General features: G+C 40.6%; 1 protein-coding gene across 2 annotated transcripts; it reads left to right on the top strand.

The window, feature by feature from the left end:
* Positions 1-123: 123 nt before the first annotated feature.
* Positions 124-23,957, top strand: ACP1 (acid phosphatase 1). 2 transcript variants are annotated; one of them, XM_006262143.4, is made up of 6 exons: positions 124-231; positions 9,575-9,648; positions 9,920-10,033; positions 17,711-17,772; positions 23,159-23,264; positions 23,402-23,957. In XM_006262143.4, exons 1-6 carry the CDS (start codon positions 189-191, stop codon positions 23,477-23,479), a joined length of 477 nt encoding a protein of 158 aa, XP_006262205.1. In that variant the 5' UTR covers positions 124-188; the 3' UTR covers positions 23,480-23,957. The 2 variants fall into 2 exon arrangements, with proteins under 2 accessions (XP_006262205.1, XP_019348243.1); XM_019492698.2 differs by lacking the exon at positions 9,920-10,033 and adding an exon at positions 9,752-9,865.
* Positions 23,958-24,466: the final 509 nt, after the last annotated feature.

Genomic DNA, 24,466 nt, shown 5'->3' with positions numbered 1-24,466 from the left:
CAATGGGTTTACTGAGGGGAGAAAGTTTGTGGCCGGGACCGCAATCTTGGCTTGCATTTTTTTTTTAAATATATACATTTTTTTCCAGTCAGGCACTGCTGAAGTCAAGCGGGAAGGGCGGGGCCGTAAAGCGCCGCGCGTCTGGCGCGACAGCCAGAAGGACCTGGGGGCTGGCACTGCGGGTGGAGATGGCGGCGAAGGAAGTCAAGTCCGTGCTCTTCGTGTGCCTAGGTGAGGGGGCGCCGGGGCGGGGGGGAAGTGAGTCTGTTGATGACGTAACAGATCTCCGCAGTTCTCGTCGTCACAAGAAGCAGCTCGTGCTGGCGCTGCCGTGACGTCAGTGCGGGACACCGCCGGCTTGGGGACGAGGCGCAGCCCAGGCTGGGCCTGCCGCTCGCCTGCGCCCTGGGGCCGGAGCGCGGGTCTGCCCCGTTGGCCGGACTCGGTCTCTGAACTGGAAGCCGTGCTCTGGCTCTGTCACAGCCGCCCCTGCGCACTGCAGAGCCCCTGGGACGGATGATCTTGACCTTCTGGCATTGGGCCCTGCGCAGGGAATCTTTCCTCTCACTTTCTTCATGGCCTTGGAGTGCAACGTGGAAGTTCCTGTTGCCCCTGGCCATGTTTGGCGGCATGTTAGGGACTTGCTGTTGTCCCTAACACTTGCAAGTCTGTTTTAAGACCATGATGATAAGCCAGTTTCAGCTTTAGTTGTTCACTTGGAAGGAATTGCTTCTTAAAATACAGATTTGTCTGGGGGGTTTTTTGCCTTCTTCTAAAGGATCAGATTGGCCACAAATGCAGGTGGGGACTAGGGATGTGGAAGTTTGAGGCTGACATTGGTTGCTTAACCTGTTCCTTTTTCAAAGCTAATCTGGACCCCATAAAAGTTGTTATTAATGAATTACACATCCCACATTTGTGGGTGAAACAGAGATAATTTCATTAACTATGAATATTTACTAGTTATTATCATACATATTAATTAGTAAATATTCATAGCTAATGAAATTGTTTGTTTAAGATAGGGATGGGCAAAATGTGGACCGGATGTGGCCTGCCAGGCTATTCTGTCTGGCCCGTAGGACCAAAAAAAATTTAGAAAGTTAATGTTTATTTGCCCCTGGTTGCCTGTCATGCCACCCTCGATGGCTTGCCAAAGCTCAGTAAGCATCCCTCTTGCCGAAATAATTGCCTGCCCCTGGTATAGGATGTGTAATTCATTAATAACAAGCTTTTATGGGGTCTAGATTTCCTTTGAAAAAGGAACTGGGAATGAGCAACCAATTTCAGCCTCATGAAAGTTTAAAGGACTAATTGTTTACCAATAAGTGTAATGATAACCAGTTAGCTTACAGTTATCCTTTAGCTCCTAGCGAGCACAGTCTGTCAGGGAAATAGGGAAAAGAAGCTGCATGGTGTCCCAGCAGGAAACAGAGGGAAGAGTGAGGGCAACTAGTACCTATAGCCTAAGAGCAAAAGAGCTAGCAGCCTAATGATCCTAACTGCTTAATTGATGAGTCTTGTTTACAGGTGCTCCCTTCCTCCTAGGGCAGGGCTTCAGGTGGGCTGCATTGTCTGCCTGGGCTTGCCTCCTCTTTCCCCCCACTTCTACAGTCAAAGAGCTCCAGGAGCCCAAGCAGCTCCCAGCAGCAGCTGTGTCCAGTCTGCTGTGTTATTGGTTAATTGATTCACTGATATAATTAAAGGAGGTTAAAAGATTTTTTTAAATTATATTTAGATCCCTAATGGGGACATTGAATAAAGTGGGCCATTGATCTCTGGTGCTACAGAGAATTATGTTTAGGTGAGCAACTGATCACTGAATTTGAGGCCAGGAAGGAGTTTTTCCTTCAGTCAGATTAGTAGAGATCCCAGGTCTGTTCTTCTCTGCAGTATGTATTTACTTGCTGAGATGTTTTGTGGGGAGATGTTAACAAGCCCTGCGGCCACAGTCAAGTGGTGTTGGGGGCAGGAACAGTAATGTCTGGGAGTCCCTAGTCACAAATCTACATGTAGGTGGCAGTTATGTGATGGTCATTTTGTGCTTACCAAGACAGACATACTTCAGCAGGTGTGGCTGTGACTGAGCAGTCCTCTTTAGGATCCCCTCTGCTCACCGTGAATGGGAAGAGGCTAGAAAAGGTGCCCTAAACATAGGCTGTCTCAACACCACCACCCCCCCCCCACCCCTGCCCATCAGCCTGCTCCAGCTCAAGCTGCCCCCCACCTAACCCTTGGAAAACATCAAGCAGTTTCCATACCTTGGCAGTCACCTCTTCCAGTCAATCAATCTTGATGTAGAAACTGAACGTAGGACTTGCTGTGCAAGCATATCCTTTGGAAAGCTGCTTCATTGTGTCTTTGCTGACCAAGGTTTGCAGATAGAAACGAAGATCCTGGTTTACAATGCAGTGTTTACCCCATATTCCTCTACCAGTGCGAGATGTGGGTGATATATTGAAGCCATCTTAAGTGCCTGGAGTACGTGTATAAATGCCCCTAGTCATGGTAATGGGGCCTACCGAGCAAGCACTACAAGGACACCTTGAAAGCATACCTTAAGAAAGGTGGCATCAATCCTACAGATTGGGTTGGCTGGCTGGTATCAGGTCTCAATGGTGCTGCACCATACATCAAGCTACAGCTCACTTTGAAGAGAACTGTCTTGCTCAGGAAGCTGAGAAACAGCAGAGGAGGAAGGAAAGCGTGCAACATCCTGGCCAGTAGTTATCCCCCTCCAAGGTACCAGCTGTCATAATATCTGTGGAAAAACTTGCGGAGCACGGATTCAACTCCTCAGCCACCTTAAAACTCACCATTCTATTTTAATTTTTTTAATTTTTAATTTTTTGGCTCTACCGATTTTAATTGGCTTGTTTTGTATAGGCCACAAACATCAAATTTGCTGTAGTGATTAAGGAGTCTTATGTATATGGGACTGCAGCTGAAATAAATGAATTGTTCTCATCACTTACTTGACAAAACCTTCCAATAAGAATAATTCTTGATTTAGACTTCCGATAGATGGAGATAAGGGGAGAGAATGTCATTTAATCTCTCATAAGGTTCAACAAGGGCAAGTGCAAAGTCCTGCACTTAGGACAGAACAATCCTATGCATTGGTACAGGCTGGGGGCTGACTGGCTGGGCAGCAGCTTTGCAGAAAAGGACCTGGGAGTTACAGTGGACAGTAAGATGGATATGAGTCAACAGTGTGCCCTTTTTGCCAAGAAAGCTAATGGCATACTGGACTGTATTAGTAGGAGTGTTGCAAGCAAATCAAGGGAAGTAATTATTCCCTTCTCTTCTGCACTGGTGAGGCCACATCTGCAGTCCATTTTTAGGCCTCCCACTACAGAAAGAATATGGACAAATTAGAGAGTCCACCAGAGGGCAATGAAAATGGTGAGGGGGCTGGGGCACATGACTTTTGAGCAGCGTCTGAGGGAACTGGGTTTATTTAGTCTGGAGAAGAGAAGACTGAGGGGGAATTTAAGAGCCTTTAGCTACCTGCAGGGTGGTTCCAGAAAGGATGGAGCTAGATCAGGGATGGACATAATACAGTCCTCAGGCCGGATCCAGCTCTCAAAGGGACTTTATGTGGCCCAGAGCAGCAGGTGTCTCAGTCTTACCTGGCCCAGGCTCCATCTTTCAGTCTTGCTTAATTTTCCTTTTTCCTTAGTGAAGTTAAAAAAAATAAATCCACTTGATTGTGTAAAAATAGTTCATTTCTTTAGATGTATTCTATCCACAATGTCTCCATTAAGTTTATTAATACAGAAATTGGTTATCGTTGCCTCTGGCCTCAGTTAGCCCCATTATTTCAGATATGAGATGTATCTATATTGTTTGTGCAACATAGAAAAACTTACACTTTCCTTGCCTTTGTGGTACCCATTCAGTTGCTGAATGATTTAAAAAACATGTTTTTTCTTTCACTCTAGTTTATTTTTTATGCAGTTCTGAGCATAGCTTGTACAGTCATGCTTATACTTTGACTAGAGTCAGTTTCATCTATTCTTTTCTCACAGTTTCTGTTTGGTTTTCATACAAATAGGTTCATTATCATGATGTACTTGTACAGTTATGGACATAGTGAAAGAAAAGCTGACTATACAAACTATGCCCACAATTTCACAAAAAAGTACACTGTGCTGAACCGATCTACAATGACAGTAAACAAAGTGGTAGAAAACATAATGTAAATGGAGAAAACTGACTATAGTGGCAGAAAAGCTGACTGTACAAACTATAGTCAGTTTTCTCCATTTACATTATGTTTTCTACTAATTTCTGTTTAGTCCTTTAGTCCATTTTATGGTGATATGTACAATTGGCTGAAAAAGAAATGCATGTCACAATTAAAATTTTAATTGTGACAAAACACTTATTTGAGTTAATGGCACACCAGAATATTTCATTCTCTTCTCAAAAATATTGAATTACTTAGTATAGGATGTGGCCAGTAATATTCCTTTGATTTGCAGGCCAGTCCTATGGACAGTTGTTCAATATTTAAACTTGTTCTTTCTAGGATGGGCTAACAATAAGGAATTTTGATTTTTAAACTATCACTTTTAATCTTGTTTTGTATTTGTACTTTTTTCCTAAAGACAAATTTGTTCTTGTTTGGTTTAACCATTAAAGCATGTTGACTTGTACTAAATTTAGCATGTCAGTATTTAGTTACTTTTTTAGTAAGCCAGGGGATGGTCTTTTTAAAGCAGTTGTATGGGTTAACAAATTTCTTCAGTTTCTTAATATTTAGTGTGTTAGAAAAATCACAAATGACACATTTCTTACATTTTTTTTCTTTAATTTGTGCCAGTCTGCAAATTGTACAGGTGTCAAATGTAGGGAAATAGAAATGTAATTAAAACATTGCTATCACTTTTTTAGGTAAAGAAAACTACGTTAAATATGTTTGATATGAGGGGGGTAGCAGTGAATGATTGAGGGTCAGAAAAGAGGTAACTTTCACAGGTATTTGTAAAAAGGGTTCTGAGAGGTGGGAGTTGCCTTTTTTTGGGTAGATGCTAAAAGAAGAAAGAGAGCACTGGCAGGAAAAATTACCAGGAGCTGTGGGATACATTATCCTTGACTGGGTAACAGGTGGAAGCTACGTGTGACACCTGACAAAACTCAAGGAACAGAAAATTGGAGGATTACAGATAAAGGAGGTGATCTGTGAATTCAGATGGGATTTGGAAGATATGACCGAGCACAGATGAAACTGCTGCAGGGGAGTGGTGGTTCTCTGGACACAGAAGAAAATATATGCCCGTACTGATGCAAATCGCTGATTATACTGTTTATCCAGCTTCAAAGGACTGTTCCTATTCTGAATAGGAAATAGGGTGAGATGGTTGAGATTTCACAATTTCTCCAAATAAAAAAATCTTAGTAATATGGAGGGATTAAAATTACTTCTACAGGATGCAAAACATCTACAAGAAAAGAAATATGTCACTGTCTAGGAAAGAGAAAAATAAAGGTTAAAGGTGGTAGGGTAGTATTGCATCTTCTTTATGTACAGTCACATGTCATGCCTCCCTCTAAACTTGATTCCCCTCCCCCCTCTTCCCCCCATGTTTGATAAACTGCTTTGCAGTCATTCTGATTAATCAGGTCAGGCTGAATTTTTTCATCATCACTGCCATTTTAGCAGTTGGCAACCTGTTCAATCTAATCCAGAATTTGCAATTCAGGTTACAAATGGGTGGATGTACATCAGGGATTCTGAATTTTGTCAGTATGTCTGTTTCTGTGTCCCAGAGTTGTTATCGTTTTGCAAGGACAGAGCTGACATTCTTCTACTCTGAGTGTTACTTGCCCAGTCATACAGCCCATGAGCGCACAAACTGGTGTTTGCAGAGGCTGCAGGATCCACAGATTTTGGTGTTTTCTGGAGTTAGGCAATTCATGGGAGCTGCTCACACTTTGCCTCATTCATTGGAACCATAGTCAGTTTTGTATGTAGCAAAAGTGAAGCTGTGATTAGACCCTTCGCAAAAGAAAATAAAACAAAACATAGTAAAAATAATTTTATAATAATTTAAATTTTTAATAATTTAAATAAATTTAAAAACTAGATATAGCAAAAGACAGAAGTGGGTCCACTGTACAATGAGGATGAGACTAAAATTCAAGAAAATCTAGGTATGGCCCAAAAACTTTGTTTCAGCTTTCCATAAGGATAATGTTGACTCTCAGGCAAAGGAAGGGACTGTGTAACATTTGCCTATGATACAAGGAAGTTCTTTCCAGGCCTCTTTTCTATGTTCAGTTTTAATTTTCTTGGCTCAAATATCAAAATGTTTTATTAAACAAAAAAATATTTAAGCAATTGCTGCTTTTCCGCATGTCCTTCAAGTTTCTTTCAACTCAGCGCATCCCATTCTTTTCCACCTTACCTGTCTTCATAGACTGGAGAAAGAAAACAATTTCTTTCTCAACTCGGAGTGAGCTAAGCTAAATTAAGCGCACAGCCTTTTTTCCAGATGCAAACAGACTACTTCCATCAAAGCAGCTCAATAAAATCTCTTCCAGGTGTTTATCAAGTGACTTATACCAACTTGCTGGTCTTTACTTTCTTTAAAATTCTAACAGTAAACTTATCATTTACACACCTGGTATTTATTGTGATTGGTATTACTGATGGAAGAATATTAGATGTGTATGTCACAGCAGTATCTTTCTCTTCAACAGTTGGGTATCTACCCTGGTATTTTATTGCAAATGTCAGCATGAAAATGAATCCAAATAAGTGCTTAAAAATTACATTTGTTTTGGGGGTCTTTTCCACTGTCTGCAGTTTAAGTTGTTGGATATCTTTTTCTGAAATTCCTTCTAAATCTATGCTGAGTATGTTCAGCAAATATTCTACAGTTCTCTTTAGTCCAGCATGGACTGATGTGACACTTTTTTTAAATGACTGTGGTGCAGGGTGCTAAAGCGATACTGCTACGTTAAGAGCAGAAACAGCTAGCTAGAGAGCTCTGCCAGCAAGGCAGAGCTCCACAGCTGCAGGGTACCCAGACTAATGGCCTAATGTGTTAATGAGCTAATAGGGGAATTAGCAGGCATCTGCACATGGTCAGTTGACCGGGAGGAGGCAGGACCCTGGGCACATACAAGTCCCAGGGCTGGGTCTGGCAGGAGTTAGTTCTCTGGCAGCTGCCAAGGGAAGAAGCTCTTGGAAGAAAGAACTGCTTACAGATGTTTGATGGCCTAGTCTGCTGCCTGGAAGATAAATAGAGCTCCTAAGATACCTGGAGGCACACAAGAATAAGAGGGAGGTTTACCTTCTTAAAGGGGCAGAGTGTGGCTTCCATTGTTGTTGTTATGTTGTAGCCCAGGGACTTGTTTTTTCTATTGTCTTTTAAACCAGTGGACTGGGAAGGGGAGGGGGAGGCCTCATTGGGGCACACTATTGTGTAGAGTCCCAGCACCAGAGAGAGCACAGTGACAGGGGCTGCAGAGCCCAGGGCCCACAGGAGGCCAAGTTATTCTAAAAGTGGATTAGGGAGACGTTATTCATATACCACCTGTGAGGCATGGGGCGTGGCAAAGGGGAGGTTTTGGAGCCACGCATTTAGCCCATAAGGCTTAGGGTGTCCCATAAGACCTGGCAAGGGATCCAAGACCAGTGGGGTCTATTGAGGTTCAGCTGGACCATGACCACACAAACTCATGGGCAGCCTCCTAATTTATCTTTTTAACCAACAAAGCAGGTGAGATTAGAAGGCACCTGCAGGGCAGAGCAGGCACAGTCCTAGAGCCCTAAGGGCACTATGGCCATTTTGATGGATTTAAAAATCGAAAGAGATGCTTAAAAATAAGCATCAATTTATTCCTCCCTCCCCCCCCATCAAATTTATAAAAAAACAAAATTGAATTCTGTCAAGCTGGCCCATGTAATACTTATTTAATCTAACTTTCTGTATAGAACAGACATAGGACTTTTCCTGAACTAATTCCAGATTGAACTAAATAGCAAAGGGTAGCTGAGCTTACAAAGGTTTCAATTCTATCCACTTCATAGTATAAACTAAATCTTTCCTGAATTCTATTGCAGTTGTAAGAAGTTGTCCAACAAACTTCACTTGAGTTGTCTTATAAAAGAACTAGATGAGGTCAAATTGCTATTAAAGAAGGTAGCAAAAACTATAAAAGTTCATACTCCCTACAAATAAATCCAACTACATGGTGGAAGTGTATTGGAAAAAAAAGGAGTGAAACAGCATAGACATTGTATTATCCTATCGTCTGCTTTTATTTCCTTTCTAATTTGTGTGGGTTTTCGTGCAATTCTCCTGTATTGATTATTGAATCATAGAAATTGGGGTTGGAAGGGACTTCAGGAGGTCATCTAATCCAACCCCTTGCTCAAAGCAGGACCAGCCCTAACTAGATTGTTCCAGCCATGGCTTTGCCTCACTGGCCTTAAAAACCTCCAAGAATGGATATTCTGCCACCTGTCTAGGTAACCTGTTCCAGTGCTTCACCACCTTCTTAGTAAGAAAGTTTTCCTAATATCCAACTTAAACCTCCCTTGCTGCAACTTAGGATCACTGCTCCATATTTTCTCATCTGCCACCACTGAGAACAGTCTAGCTCCATCCTTTTTGGAACCTCCCTTCAGGTAGTTAAAGGCTGCTATCAAATCCCCCCTCAGTCTTCTCTTATCTAGGCTAAATACCCTCCAGGCTATCTGCTACTCCCCTCAGCTTGATGTTGTCTGGAAACTTGCTTAGGATGCAGTTCATCCCATCATCCAGATTGTTAATGAAGATATTGGACAAAATGGGCAATATTAGCACTTCTCAGCCTCTTGAAGGTTCATATCAGGTGTAGTATCTTGGCCCTTCTTTAGGAAACATTGTGATTCATTTCTGTAACGTGGCTGGCCAACTGGTAGTATGCATGCCACAAGTATCACGGACAGCCATGGTGTTTGGGAAGTGGCAGACTGGGCAGGGGAAGGGGATCAGAGTGGCACTTGGAGAGAGGGAATGGCTGAACTTGCTGCACACCTGCCTAAAAGTTTGGCCACCACTGAATTAGGAGATTGTAGCTGAAATCTGCTAAATGTGGATTGAAGCCACCTAAAAATTCCTAATTTTTTTTCCATTTAAAACTATGATGTCAAAAGACATGAACACGTGACAGTTAACTCACATTTGAGATACATGGGCACACTTCAAAATTCTGCCCTTTTCAGTACGGTCACAAAGGGAGTTGGGGTTGGGGAGAGGGGGAAAATAGTCATATGATTACATAGTTACTTTGTACATGAGTGGGATAGAATATAGCAAGCTTTGGATACAGTTCAGAAGCCTTTGTTAAGGTACCTCTATGGGCTGTACCTTCACTCCCATTGTGGCGAAATGTAAGTAAAGAGATTTCTCCAGAGGTCATGTTGTGGCTCCACTGCTGTGGATTCACTGAGGGGATGTAACAATAATTCTGACCAGAACTAGACCTTTCAACTAATAACTTGCTTTAAAAAACAAACAAACAAACAAACAAAAAAACATGATGCCAAGCTTAATTCAGTTTCTTCTTTCTATAGGGAACATTTGCCGATCACCCATAGCTGAAGCTGTTTTTAGAAAACTTGTAACAGATGAAAATGTTGAAAATAAGGTAAACTTTTCTATTGTTGCCAAAATATACTGTCTCTTAGTCAGTCAGTGTTATGTCAGCTGTGGGAAGAAAAACATAAATATTTAAATTTGTTTTTCTGTAGTGGAGGATAGACAGTGCAGCGACATCTACCTATGAAATAGGAAACCCTCCTGACTATCGAGGACAGACTTGTATGAAGAAGCATGGCATTAACATGAATCATATTGCCAGGCAGGTACTGTACTTTTAATTTCTTTTAAATGTGTTGTATGTATGTGTTTTGTTGCAGTGGATGACAGACAGTGCTGCTGTTTCTGACTGGAACGTGGGGTGCTGCCCAGATGCAAGGGCTTTAAGCTGTCTGAGAAATCATGGCATTGAGACAGCCCATAAAGCACAGCAGGTAGAAAAGAGTACATTTTATTACTTGACAGAATAAATTCTTTGTTCAGCAATAATTGTAGTAACTACAACAGACATTTGGCTGGTGTACGGTAAGTGTAAAATTGTGTAGTAAATATTGAATGTGATTATGTAAAAAAGAACAGCCATTGCCTAACTCTTCTAGCTGAAGTAAATGAGTTTCACTGTCAACTTCAGTGGTTGTTGAATTAGACCATTAGTTCAACACGTGCTTTTGAATATCTCTCAGATGTTCAGTATTTAGAGTATTAATACATATCTTATCAATCTGTTGGAGAAGTTGGCTCATATTCTTCTCCTAGAACTGATCCCCTTGGGTCAAAACGATTTCTGTGTGTATTTATACTACTCAAGTATGTCACTTAGCAGTCCAGTGATGAGAGAGAGAGAGACTGCATATGGAGTGGGGACAGTACCTCCCAAACCATAAGTAGCATAGCTCACTTGGTGCACTTTGGAGCATGTCAGGAGCTTGTTGTCATGCTCTTGGTTCTTCTAAGCTAGCTGTGCCAATTCTGGTTCAGAAGGTAATGGATATGTTTTATCCTGTTGAATTGGTGTAAACGTGCCATAAGAGTTTGGAGAACTCCAGCTCCTCCCTAAATAGCTCAGATTCTAGAGTGAAGCTGCTGTTGGTTATACATCCCAATAAAGAAGTTCAAGTAAAAATTCCTCAATTCACTGAAAATGTGGGCAGTCCCTTTCAACTAAGTGGAAACCTTGTGTGAGGTTTGGAAAAACTCACTTCAGTTTTCTTTTGACAAAATCAGCTAAGTTTCAAGTGTTTATTTCAATGACAATCTCTCTGGAATGCAGCATGACTGCATCTAATTTAAATGTTTCAGATAGATAAATGCACATAACACTTTTTGATTAATTATTCTCTGTATAATGTATTCCTTTAGGCTCTGACCTTCCTTAGTTTGAGTTCATGCCACTACTCTTGCATTTTACACAAGATTAAATATTGTTTTTCTTTTTCCCTTCAGAATCTTACATGACCTTATTGAGGTCATTCTTTTCCTTTTTCTTTGGCAGAACCTACGCACTTAGTTCCTCCAACCTCTCTGGCCAAATTCCCTCAATCACACTTGTTGCCCTCACTGACCTTTTCTGTCTCTAATCTCCTTTACATAATAATGCAAACAGAATTGAGCACAGTGCAGTATTCCAAACTGACTGTTTTGATACTAGAACTGTCTAGCTTGTGATGTTTCTATTAATACCAGTTATTTTCTTACTATGTGCAAATGCAGTGTTTTTATTTTAATATTATCCTAGGTGAGTGACTCTCACAATTATTAGCTTCTGTCACATTGTTTAATCATTGGTGTCAAGTAGGAAGCCTAGGAAATCTCTAGAGCTCTTGTTAAGCATATTAAAAAGGGGAGTGGAGAGTCACAAACCTCTACCCCTTTGTGTGGCTGCTGCTTATCTTGGGCAAATTTTGTCTTCAGAAATTCAGCCATAATCACATTTGTCAATGAATCTAGACAAGTAAAATTGTGAAGTGGACAGGAAAGGCTACAACGAAGAGTTGAAAGCAACATGGAGATTTGATGAAACAGTTTTTCATGTTGCTAAAGAAAATAATGTGCATATGCATTGATATGAAGTATTTGTTGGAAATGCCCCCACCATATAATACGTGGCAGTCTCACTGAGAGAGTATTTGGGGCTGATCAATAAAAATAAGATCAAAGTTATGGTAGTGTTTGGGGAGCAGCCAAACTGATGGAAGAAGTTTGATAGGAATGTTGTTGAATAGTGTATACACTCAAATTCAAGTAAGGTATAACTGAACAACATTATGTTAAGGAGAATTCTTGTTTCCTTGTCTCCTTAATGGTGGCCTGCTTTGTGTAACTAACCCTTTCCACCATTGCAGAAAACCTGTAGTGCTTAGGGGAATACCTTCCAGCACATTGCACAAGACATCTTCACAATTGCACAAAATCTTTATTTGTCTGCATGTTCATAAGTTATTCACAAAACCTGTGAATTATTATATGTAGCGAGTAAGCTAGTTGCCTTTTTTTGCATGTGTAGGGAGAGCAAAACTTTAAATGAAGATAATTGCTGATGTAAGACTTGGAGAGAGTGGTTTTTTCCAGATTATAGACTGTTACATATGTTTCAGTTCATTTAATTCTTACCACACTCATAAGTGGGCAGATGTTCATCAGTTTCATATTATTACATACTGAGGCAAAAAAAAAAAAAAATTGTGCACAACTCGTTTCCATGTGCTGTTATCATGGACATGAGATTAGGAGAGTGATTATCTTTAGGGGTGGACTGGTAAAGATTTTTTGGGTCAATACCAATGGCCAACTTTATTAATGAGCTGTCCTGGCTGATACCGATCCAATTGCCAGTATGCAGCCCGGCAGTTTGGAGAGCAGCGTTCAGTTGGTAGGTGTATTGTGGGGAGAAGTGAGGAGGAAAAGAAGGTGGGGGTGCAAATCAAGGCCCCTGGGGTGAGGAAGGGACTAGGGTAGAGGCAGGGGCAGTTGCCGCCCAGCCAGGGTGGGGTATCAGACAAAGCCGCAAGTGGCTTGTCCACGGGGGTGGCTGACACCCCTGCGTGCACGCCTAGGGAAGGCATGAGGGGGCAAATGTCCCCTGGATCTGTGTGCAGGGTGAGGGCAGGCTGCCCTTTGTGTGCCTGGGTCTGGGGTTGGCGCCGGGCTCTTCCCGACACGGGGGTCTAAGCCAAGGCTGTGCTCGGAGCAGGTGGCTGTGGCAGCACTGGGAGAGCGGCTGTGGGGAACCTGTAGCCCCCCCCTCCCAGCATCGCCTGGCCAGAGTCCAGCAGCCCTGGTCCAGTCCCCCAACATAGGGAAAAGCCCAGCGTTGCCCCAGCCCACAGCAGGCAACCCACCCTCGCCCCACACACAGATCCGGGGGGGGGCACATACCCCTCATGCCTCCCCAGGGGTGCATGTAGTGGTGGGAGCTGCCTACCCCCCCCTGGATGAACTGCTCACAGCTTTGTCCCGCACCCTGCCCCAGTTAGGCAGCCCCTGAACCAGCCTCACTCCCTCCCTCACTGCAGGGGCCTTGATCTGTGCCCACACCCATTCCCTCCCGCTGCCCCTTCCCTTCCCAATAGACTTACCAGCCGGACACTGCTCTCTAAGCTGCTGCGCTGGCTGTGTGCATGCTGTGGCTGCACTCATGCACACGGCATTTATTGGCAACATTATCAGCCCCTTCAGCCAAAAAAGCTGATTACCAGTAATGTAAATTTTCCTTATATTAGTGCTGATGCATCTGTCCATATCATGTCGGTGCACTTCTCGTTATTTTTAAATTCATTCACTTGTAGAACTACCACCCACAACTGCTTTCAGGTTCTTTTTATAGGACGTATGTTTTGAAAAATCTCTGGTTCATTAAACACTTATGCACACACATGACTGTTGTCATGTTTTGGGCCATAATGCATTCTGTCTGTAGACTTCCTTGACACATTAATTTGCCAAAAAAGCCTGCACAAGTTCTTTACCTAACCAGATGATGGGAACAGCTATGGGCACTAAAATGGCCCCACAGTATGCCAACCTTTTTATGAGCCACCTGGAAGAAGACTTCCTCAAGAACTGCACCATCAAACCCTTGCTGTACTTAAGATACATCGATGACATCATCATTTGGAGTAAGAACCGGGAATCTCTAATTGAGTTCCACCAGAAATTCAACAGACACCATCCCTCCATCCAACTTTCTTTAGAATACTCCAACACCAACATCCCCTTTTTAGACACAATGATCAGTATCCAGAAAGGTAAAATACAGACCACAGTATACAAGAAACCCACAGACCAACATAGATATCTGCACAGAACCAGCAATCACCCGAAACACACCAAAAAAGCTGTGATATACAGCCAAGCCCTCAGATACCACCGCATCTGTACTGAACAGAACACCCGGGATCGCCACCTCACCAATCTTAAAAAGGCTTTCACCCAGCAAGGACACTCCTCCAGAGGTAGATCGCACGTTTGAAAGAGCCACCTGGATACCACATGAAGAACTGCAGTACAGAAGAAAACCCCCCACAAATCGTACACCGCTGGTTATGACCTATCACCCATCCCTTGAACCTGTACAGAAAATCCTCAAAAAATTGCAACCCATATTAGAAAAAGACCCTATTCTTAAAAAGATCTTCCCAGAGCCACCCATCCTAGCCTTCAGACAAGCACCGAACCTTGCCAACCTCATCACCAGAAGCATACTTCCTCAACCCCAGAACGCACCAAAAGGATCCAGACCGTGCCATGACAAGAAATGCAAAACCTGCCCCCACATCTCCACCACCTCCACTATTACTACACCCCACAACAGAGCCATCAGCATCCCAGGATCTTACAGCTGCACCTCCAGGAATGTAGTATACCTCATCCAATGCACCAGATGCCCTGATGGAAAATATGTAGGAGAGACCAGACAACAACTGCGCACCAGAATGAATGCACATCGGAAATCCATCAAAGACTGAAACACCCAACTACCGGTGGGGGCACATTTCTCACAGGAGGGCCACTCTCTCTCCAATCTCTCAGTCTTGATCCTCAAGGGAAACTTACACAACACATCCCAGAGACGAGCCTTTGAGCTCCATTTCATCAACCTGCTGGATACTAGAGATCAGGGACTAAACATAGACATTGGATTTTTGATACATTACAGTCTGCCTGGCAACTGACTCCCCAGCCCAGCCCCTGGCTTTTCATTCCATCCAGGAAGAGCACACACCAACTGCTGCAGCTTCCCTAGCCTGACGAAGGGTTTTTGAACCCGAAAGCTTGCTTAACTATTCTCCAAGCATTTGGGTTGGTCTAATAAAAGATATCAAATTCACCCAAAGAGCCTTACCTAACCATATACATCCAAAATTGGCTAGTTTGCTTACCGTATTTTCCCCAAAGCTCATCCTTTTGCAAACTATTTTCTTAATGTCATGCTTTGTTTTAAGGGATGATGTTCAATTCTGTAATCCAAAATGTGACTCGTTTATAATCTGCAGGATAAAAATTCAGGATTTCCATTTCCAGTTTTTCCATTTCTCATTTACTTTTTAATATAGTAATTGGAGTTGTTTCAACGCTGTTTTGTGTTGGATCATTCTAAATGGCATAAGGCAATGTAAGAGAACTAATCAGAAATACTGTTTTTAGGGCTGAACTGGCATCCCTGAGAATGCTACTCTAATATAGTAGTAATTTTTTAAAATAGTTTTAGTATATAGTAGATTTTTGTTTATCCATCAGTTTTACTTTTTTGTCCTATGTAGAGAGAGAGATTTGTGTAAGGTTATTTTCATAGACGGATTTAGCAGCAGAGAGCCACTAGGGTAAGCTTGTAGCAGTTCTGTGGGAGCTGGGAGAAAAGCAGAACTGCTTTCACTGTAAAAATATTTATAGGTCAAAAGCACAGCATGAATACAGCAAATATTTTTACAGCAAAAATAAACAGGTATCTGCTTTGCTTTTCTATACTAGCAAAAGCTTGAGATACTATTACACTGACTTCCATTTTAACCCTCTTTTCTTACTGCTCTCAACCTTCTGGGGAGAAAATTCTATGTACAAGTGAAATATTTCCTGTTTGGTTTTAGTCAAAAGGTGCCCCTATTGTCTTCAGTATATGGGGATATCTAATCAAAATACATAGCTCATCTAAGCACTGCTTTTTGGGGGTTTTTTTAAGTACCTTCTTCTATTAAAAATGAGAGGGTTTGTTTTTGGAAAAGCATTCTTACAAGTTTAAACATCAGCCTTATTTTGGGGGGAAGTTTTCCCACACTCTTCCTTTCCTGTGCCATCAGCTCTCTGCCTCACTCCTTCCCCAATGTACTGTACAAGCCTCCTAAGAATGTTGGTTATGATGTTGCATTTGAGACACTGGTGCAATATATATGTTAGCTAATTGTGAATCTGTGTTTGTAGTTACTGTGATGCAAACACCTAATCTAGGGTCTGGACACAATACATATTCACACCAGTTTAATTTATATCAGTATTGTATGCCAAAGTGAATTACATTGGGATATGAAGTGGACAGATAACCAGCAATTTCAGGGTAGTGGCTTCCAACAGGCTTTATTTATAGAATCTTACCACCAAGTAGGAGCGGGGATTAGTTTGTCTATAGTTAACAGATACTTTGGGATAGCTCCAGACACATGAAGTTTAAACTGATGCCAATTTTTCTTGATTCCAATTTTTTGTTTCAAATAAGTTACACAAGTATACAGCTGTTTATCATTATCTTCTCCTATTTACATCATGTAAATGTGTCAAAGCCCTTAATCAGCAGACCATACAGTGTATATAAAGCCTTGCCTGTTTGGAACTTTTTGGGGTTTAGCAAAGATGTCAATGTATGTAGATATGCAGATAGAACTCATCTAGACATTCGTATTTAGTTATAAGCATGACATTTTTGTTTAACTTGGAGAGATGGATATTAAATAAAAATAGACATTGCTTTATTGAGACAAGAGTATCCACACAGAATTCTATCTGTATATCAGTAAAACTGATCTCAGTCCTTGTTTAAATTTTTTTCTATAACTTCATTAAATTTAATTCATGCTAGCACAACACATGAGTTTGTACCAGTCAAACTAAATCAACTTGGTTGTACCAGTATAACTACTTAATGTAGGTGAGTGTAGAGATTCTCCCATTTATCATTTAAATTACCTCAAACACCTTCTCCACGTACCTGTAAACATGGTTTGCTTATTCTGTATGGTTTTAATGCCCAGGAGGCAGTAAACTATAGAAAGAAAAGTGAGCTACACCTTTTTACAGTAGATTGATAGCCTTTTTGCTGTGTTTTCATCTCTGGCTTGTACATTATTAATTTATACTTCCAGGCCCATTAAGCAAATGCAAAATTTTAAGAAGACTCTAATATCTGACCACCTCCTTCCTCTTCCCGCCCCCTGGCTTCCAAACTTCAAGTCTACAACTACATGTTTTTTTTATGTACAGTTGTATTGGACAATTTTATTCAACGTTCTCCAAGAAAAAATATTTGTAAGATGACTTCAGTTTGATTCAGTAACTGTGTCATTGAATTTTAGCTTAAAACCATAGAAGCATGGAAGTTATTTTTTCTTAACAAGATTTGTCTCTTCTCACTCTTAAGCAAAGCTGTAGTAAAGCAAAACTAAGGAATTGACGTTTTATGTCATGTCTGTTTTGATTTGGTTCCTTTTATAGTAGTGACAGTCTTTCAGAAGAGATTTAAATAAAATAAAACCTCTAGCCTTTTTCCAATTTTGGGAGTGTGGTGGAATTTTTATAACTGCAAAGAAGTACCTCAGACAGCATGTTCACGTATATATCAATAAATTAGTTTAAGACGTTTTAAAATGCTGTTGTATTTGTACAGCATTATACTTCAATCTCACTTGCACTTAATTTATTATTATGGCATTTATCACTGATCAGAAGGATAGTTTTTGCTCAGAATTTGCTAACAGGTTTCCTGACAAGTCCATTTTTCATACATATCCCTGTTTTATGAATAATGAGTAAGAATTGCAGAAGTCACATTTTCACAATTTTAATTTTATTTATGCATTGTAAGCAATACCCTTTTGCTGGATTAAAGAATATTTGTTTAATTCTAGGTTACTAAAGATGATTTCCTAACATTCGATTATATACTTTGCATGGATGAAAGCAATCTAAGGTAATGTATGGAAGCATGGATTGTAAATATTTCTTATTTGAGAAATTTTAATTTTGTATGACTACAAACCCAGAGGAAAGCTATTGAAGCCTCAAAAATAGCAGTCATAACTTTTTGTGATCCCATTCTTGTGGGAAAGAATTACTTCTGATCTAGAATTGGTGGATTTTATTTGTATGATGGTATATATGATTGAAGTCATGGAGGCATCAGCTGGATAAAAAAATGGCTGGATCACCAGCTTCAGAGGGTAGTAATCAATGGCTCCATGTCTAGTTGGCAGCGGGTATCAAGTAGAGTGCCCCAGGGGTTGGTCCTGAGGCCAGTTTTATTCAGTATCTTCATCAGTGACCTTGAAGATGGGATGGAGTGCATCCTCACCAAGCTTGCAGATTACTTCAAGCTTGGGGGATTGTTACATACGCTGGAGGGTAGGACTAAGATTCAGAGAGACCGTGACAAATTAGTGGATTGTACCAAAATGAATTTTATGAAGTTCAATAAGGACAAGTGCAACATACATCCTCCACTTAGGACGGAACAGTACCAAGTACCGGTACAAGTTAAATGGCTAAGCAGCAGCTCTGCAGGAAAGGACCTGGGGGTTGCAATGGACAATAAGCTTCATATGAGCCAACAGTGTGCCCTTGTTGTGAAGAAAACTAACAACATACTGGGTTGCATCAGTAGGAACATTGCCAGCAGATGGAGGGAAGTGATTCTTCCCCTCTATTTGGCACTGGTGAGGCCACATCTGGAGTATTTTGTCCAGTTCTGGATCCTCCACTACAGAAAAGATGTGGACAAAGTGGAGAGAATCTAGTGGAGGCCAGTGAAAATGATTTTGGTGCTGGGGCACATGACTTCTGAAGAGAGGCTGAGGGAACTGAATATATTTAGTCTGAAGAAAAGACTGAGGTGGGGTTTAATAGCAGCCTATAACTACCTGGAGGCTAATTCCAAAGAGGATGGAGCTCAAGTTGCAGGAAAGGAAGTTTAAGTTGGATATTAGGAAAAAACGTTCTCATGAGTGTAGTAAAGCACCGGAACAGGCTACTCGGAGGCTGTGAACTATCCAACTTTGGAGATTTTTAAGACCTGGGTAAAGTCTTGGCTGGAATGATATAGTCGAGGCTGGTCCTGCTTCTAGGAGGTCATCTAGTTCAACCTCCTGGTAAGGTCCCTTCTGACCCTCATTTTCTATGATCAGCTGAACTTCCATAGTTATGAATAAGGAGTTGGATTTCAACTTTTAAAACTTCAGTTCACAACATTTCAATAGTCCATTTAGTTACAAAGAATTATTCTATTTAATGTTTAGAAAAAATTAAATAGGCTTATTTGTTTTAAGGAAAAAAGGTAATTTCTGATTGTCTACCAGGATGGTTTGGTTCACCTTTTAGCAGCAGTAGATATTTTCCAAATTTCAGTGACAATTTACATATGTACTGATAGGCAGAATAGCTTTCCAGAGCTACCAAAAATATTAATGCGGTGGTTGTCACCGAGGGTACTTGTACCCATAGGGCTACTTTAAAAAGATTGTGGGGGATACAGAGGGAGCTCCAGCCACTGCGCACGCCCTGGCAGAGCTCTGAGGGGTATGTGCCCCTTCCCCGCTCCCCCCAATCTGTGTGTTGGGTGGAGGTGACTGCTGCTGTGCACTGGGCTTTACACACTGCTGCAGTTGCCCCGGGAGCGGTGCAACACCATGTGCCTACTGCCATTGGGATACAGTGCGCCCCCTGCCTGCCCAGTGGTGAGAAGCATCTGTGTGCTCAGACCCCCCCCCCCCACATTTTAATATAAAGGGGTACATGAGCTGAAATTGAGACGGGAAGGGTACACTTGTTAAAAAAGGTTGAAAACCCTTGTATTAATGGACTTCCGTTGCCATGGACAGGGAATAAAGAGAGATTGGACTCAAAGCCAGTATGTTATCTTGTGGTAAAAACTTGATTTTGTTCCTATTTTTTTGTGATTTTAGTGACATGTTTCCCAGGGGACATTTTTTAGTTTAATCAGGCTTCACAGCAGTAGTTCCCTAACTAGTAATTTGGATTACCAAAATTTCTGCTTAACTGGGATCCACATGTCCAATGTGAATTAGGTAGTAGTAAAAAAACAATTCTAACGTGGCTATTTTAAATAGGTACAAAATTATACACAATGTTTAAGTCATCTGACTTCAACACGCTACAAAATAAAAATGAAATAAAACAATTATTTTTTATCATAGCTCTTTTAAGACCTTTGGCCTCTTTTACCATGCAGGCACGCATATGTTCTGTCTAATACTTAATATATTAGTAGGTAAAGGACTTAGTTATATCATTTACTTCCAATTTTTTAAAACTGTTAGCTCAATTTATATGGATATCCTTGACAACTTACACGATAGTAGCTGTAGAGCTAGAAGAGCTGAATGGAAGCAAGGAAAGAACAAGAAGTCTCAAACCTGCTTGTTTAGAAATTCATAAGGCTTTAGGCTTCTGGAAGGCAAAATTCAGTCTGACTGATTTAAAAAAAAAAAAAAAATCAGAAATAAGACATTGGGCGAGAACTATTTTTTCTATTTATCTTAAGACACTTCCACCTACACATGCCTGCCCCCTGTGTTTGTTCCAGTAGTCCAGCTTCCAAACAGCATCCCCATGGTGCTCTGTAGTGTTGAATCAGAATGCCTGGGAGGAGCAAATTCATTCTAGTTGTTGGCATGCTGCCAGTAGTGGTAGGAAGGTGTGTCATACATTTCTGAGCTTTCTTTGGGAACTCTGAAGCTTGCTGGGAGGTGTGTTGGTGTAGGAGGCAACTGTGACAAAACTAACGTGGTGGCGTTTTATGTAAGATGATTGGTTGCCCTGTGGCATGAAGAATACTTTAATCTTTAAGCAAAAATTATTTCTCAGTCCTTTTGAACAGTAATTGATAGAAAAATATGTAGTTATTCTGGTTGCTTAAAATATAGCCTCTGTTCTTATATATGTATAATTAAAATTAATAGAGGAATAAGGAAATTAATTAGGGGTAACTTATTAAAAAAAAAGTTGGAACAAACTCCCCATACTTCAGATGACACTTGCATGAAGATTACAACCCATTTGAGGCAAAACAATGACTTCCTCTGATTGTTTTTTTTTTTAAAGAACATAAGTGCCATACTGGTCAAACCAATGGTTCATCTAGCCCAGTATCCTGTCTCTGACAGTAGCAGAAATGGATGCTATACAGGGAGGCTAGTGACCAGATATCTCTAGAGTGATCTCTCCCCTATTCAGTACGCTCACTGGCATCTACCACGTATTGATTTAGAGATGCCGGAGGAAACCTCTCCAACTATTCTTTTATAGATCTATCATCCATGATTTATCCATAAATTTTGAACTTGGTTTGCAGTCTGCTTCTGTCACCTCCTGTAGCAGTAAATTCCCCAAATTAACAAAGTGTTGTTTAAAAAAGTACTTTCTCTTACTAGTTTTAAAACTCACCTACTAGTGGGTGTCCTCTAGTTCTAGTATTCTGGGACTTGGTGAACAACTGTTCCCTGTTCACTTGGTCCACACTCTTAATGATTTAATAGACCTCTGTTGTATACCTCTTCAGCCTTCTCCTTTCCAAACTGAGGAATCCTAGCCTTTTTAGTCTCTCCATGTACAACAAATTTCTTCAGGACCCTGATCATTTTGGTTGTTCTTCTCTGTACTTGTATTACACCAGTGTTTTTCAAACTTCCTGAACTCACAGAACTCTTTCATGGGATGACTTCTGCCACAGATCCCCTACCTCTATCCTGTAAGCCAAGGTAGCACCAGGTGACCCAGCCTAATAATGGTGGCACATGGCCTCCCAGCCCATTCCTCCATTATCCCCAGCCCAGGCTTCCACAGAACAGTTTGAAAACCACCATAAGACATTTTACAAACTCTTAAATTGTTAAGCTGTAGGTCTCAAAGCAGAGCACAATACTACCACTATTTTATAGATGCTGGGGTAGTGGGGGGCCTGAAAAATAAGGCACAGGGAAATGAGGTAATTTGCCAAAGCTCTCCTGAGTGCCAGTTTATTGCTCTATCCACTAGGATCAAGGTTAACATAAAGCTATCAGTGCAGAATGTGACCAGTAAATATTTGAAAACTTGGTCTCAAAGAAATCATTTATTACTGATTAGTCAGAAAGTTATGTAATCTTAAACTGAGAAATGTTGAGAAGACTTCAGATCTAGAACTAAGATTTACATTACATTGAAGTAAATTCACCTAGCAAAAGACACAGATTTGAGCTGTCTCTCTTTAGAGGTGCTAGGAAACTGAAGTTTAATAAAAGGGCTAATGGAATATGGAGCATGGATAATTATGGGATCTGTATGCCTCTGAAAAGTTATTGTCACAAATAATCTGAGCAAGTTGGGTTTTTTTGACAATTTTTTTTGATGTTCAATGGCTGTTAAAAGTATGTGCTAAATTGTGCAGGCACCAAAATTGTTTAACATTTGGCAGTTGGTGTAACTTAAACTCAACAGGAGAACTTTTTAAAATAAATTAAAGCAGGGCTGTCCAACTCGTAAGTGGCTACAGGCTGCATGCCCCACAGGCTGTACTACTGGGGACCCCATTCCCCATGAGCCACACCAGTGGGGGGTCATAGTCTGCAGACTGCATGGGCACCACCCTGTTACACCATGTGCCTGCAACTTACTGCTTCATGTGTTTCCCCATTCCTCCCCCAACACAGCACCATGTGCCACACATGTATGGCCTCACCCAAAGCTGCCCATGCTGTGCCACACAGTTCTCTGAGGTAGACACAGAAGCTGGAAGAGTGGGGTGGGAAGTCTGAAAACTTAAGCTCTTGTATTACAGCCAAAGGAATAGAAGGAATCTTGGCAGAGTAGGAGCCCACGGGCCACCAGTTGAACAGTCCTGAATTAAAGCCTAAGAGAACCCACATTGAAGCAACATGTTGTCTTGCACTTGTTAGGTACAAGTAAGCCGCTTTCAGCTGTTCACCATGTTCAAGAGACTTTTATTATATAAAAAAAAAAAAAAAAAAAAAAAGCTAAAAGTAGACACTGAAAATGATGAGTTACTCATGATGAAAGATTTAGAAATATTGTTAGTGACTAACACTCAGTCAAACACCTGGTTGCATGATTTTCATTTTCTTTTAGACTCATTGTGTGTGTAATGTCCTTAACACTTAATATAAGAAACAACACAATGCGCTAACAGCAATGTTTTAAAGTACACTGGCATTTTTTGCTGCGCTTTTCCATTTTCATTCATGTGATAAACTTTCTAATGAGTACTTGAACTAATGAAGCCAATGTCAAATGGAGCAAAAGTCATCATTTGTAGGTAAAAGTGTTTTTTAAATTTCTATTTACAGAGATTTGAAAAGAAAAAGTAATCAAGTTAAAAACTGTAAAGCTAAAATTGAATTACTTGGAAGCTATGATCCACAGAAACAGCTTATAATTGAAGATCCATATTATGTAAGTATTGTGCACATGTAGACCTTTTTTTATATATGTGCTAAATGTGAGCACAGCTTTAAATGTAGCAGTTGACAATTTAAATTTATGTGGCTAGATTTTTTTTTTTTACTTTCTTTTTCTTATATTTTTCCTAGGGGAATGAAAAGGACTTCGAGGCTGTTTATGAGCAGTGTGCTAGATGCTGTAAAGCATTTTTGGAGAAGCCTCATTAATGCTCACCAAAGAAAATGATACTTAGATCTTTCTTTTTAAAGAATTATGTAAGCTTCACTTGAATTAATGTATTTAAAATGGTGATATTGTGCCTCTGCAGTAGTTCCAAATTGCAGCTTCCTTATTTTAGTTTGTATTGTAATGTGAATTAATTTAGAAAAAACTTATAAAACTTTAAAAATGGAATTGAAGGATCAGCCTTTTTATTAGACTTTGGTGTAGTTTGTCATTTGCAGACAACAGAATAAATATCTATGAATTTATTGTCTCACAAGCACCATAAAATTAATGTCTTGCTTCGTTCTGTGCAATGCAAAATTACATTCTTGCACATTTTTCACATTTAAAAAAAACAACTGGGTAACGGCAGCTTGCTGAGGTTTTGACCCAGTTTAGTATATATTTTAAGTATTAAACTGTAAATACCAAGTGTTGTTTTTTGTTTTTTTTTTCTTTCTAATAAAAAAATAAAACCTTTTTTTAGTGTTACTTATTCTACAAAAAGGCTATGGATGCCAGCTCATATGGATAGAGGTAGCACCTCATAATTAAACCCAATTGTAATAAGGTACAGTAAAGTCCTTAGACTTAGAAACACATCCAGGCTGGATGGCTATGGGAATTTCTACAATCCTAAAACCAGTATCAGCTCACCAGTATATGAACTAATAAGAATGGTACTAACTTCCTGTATTTTCCACATACCTAAGCTTTCCTTTCCTTAAGGCAGATATTGCCTGCCTGATCACCTGTCTAAAGTCCATTCTCCTACTTTGTTGCATTTTCTTCCTTTCTGGTCTTTTGCATTCCCAAGGTGATCAGTTCTATTTTAGTCTTCTACTTTGAAATCTCCATACACCTTCCATAATGACTTTTATGTTTGGAACGTCCTAGAAGCAGAGGGGAGGAAAAATATACCGGTATTCTTAAATCTTCATGAACTACATATCCTTAATCGCATGTAGTTTAGATCTTTGAATTTGTTT

The sequence above is a fragment of the Alligator mississippiensis genome, chromosome 1, assembly GCF_030867095.1.
Source record: "Alligator mississippiensis isolate rAllMis1 chromosome 1, rAllMis1, whole genome shotgun sequence".
In the NCBI taxonomy this organism is placed as follows: Eukaryota; Metazoa; Chordata; order Crocodylia; family Alligatoridae; genus Alligator; species Alligator mississippiensis.
This window is presented reverse-complemented; position numbering and strand designations above follow the sequence as displayed.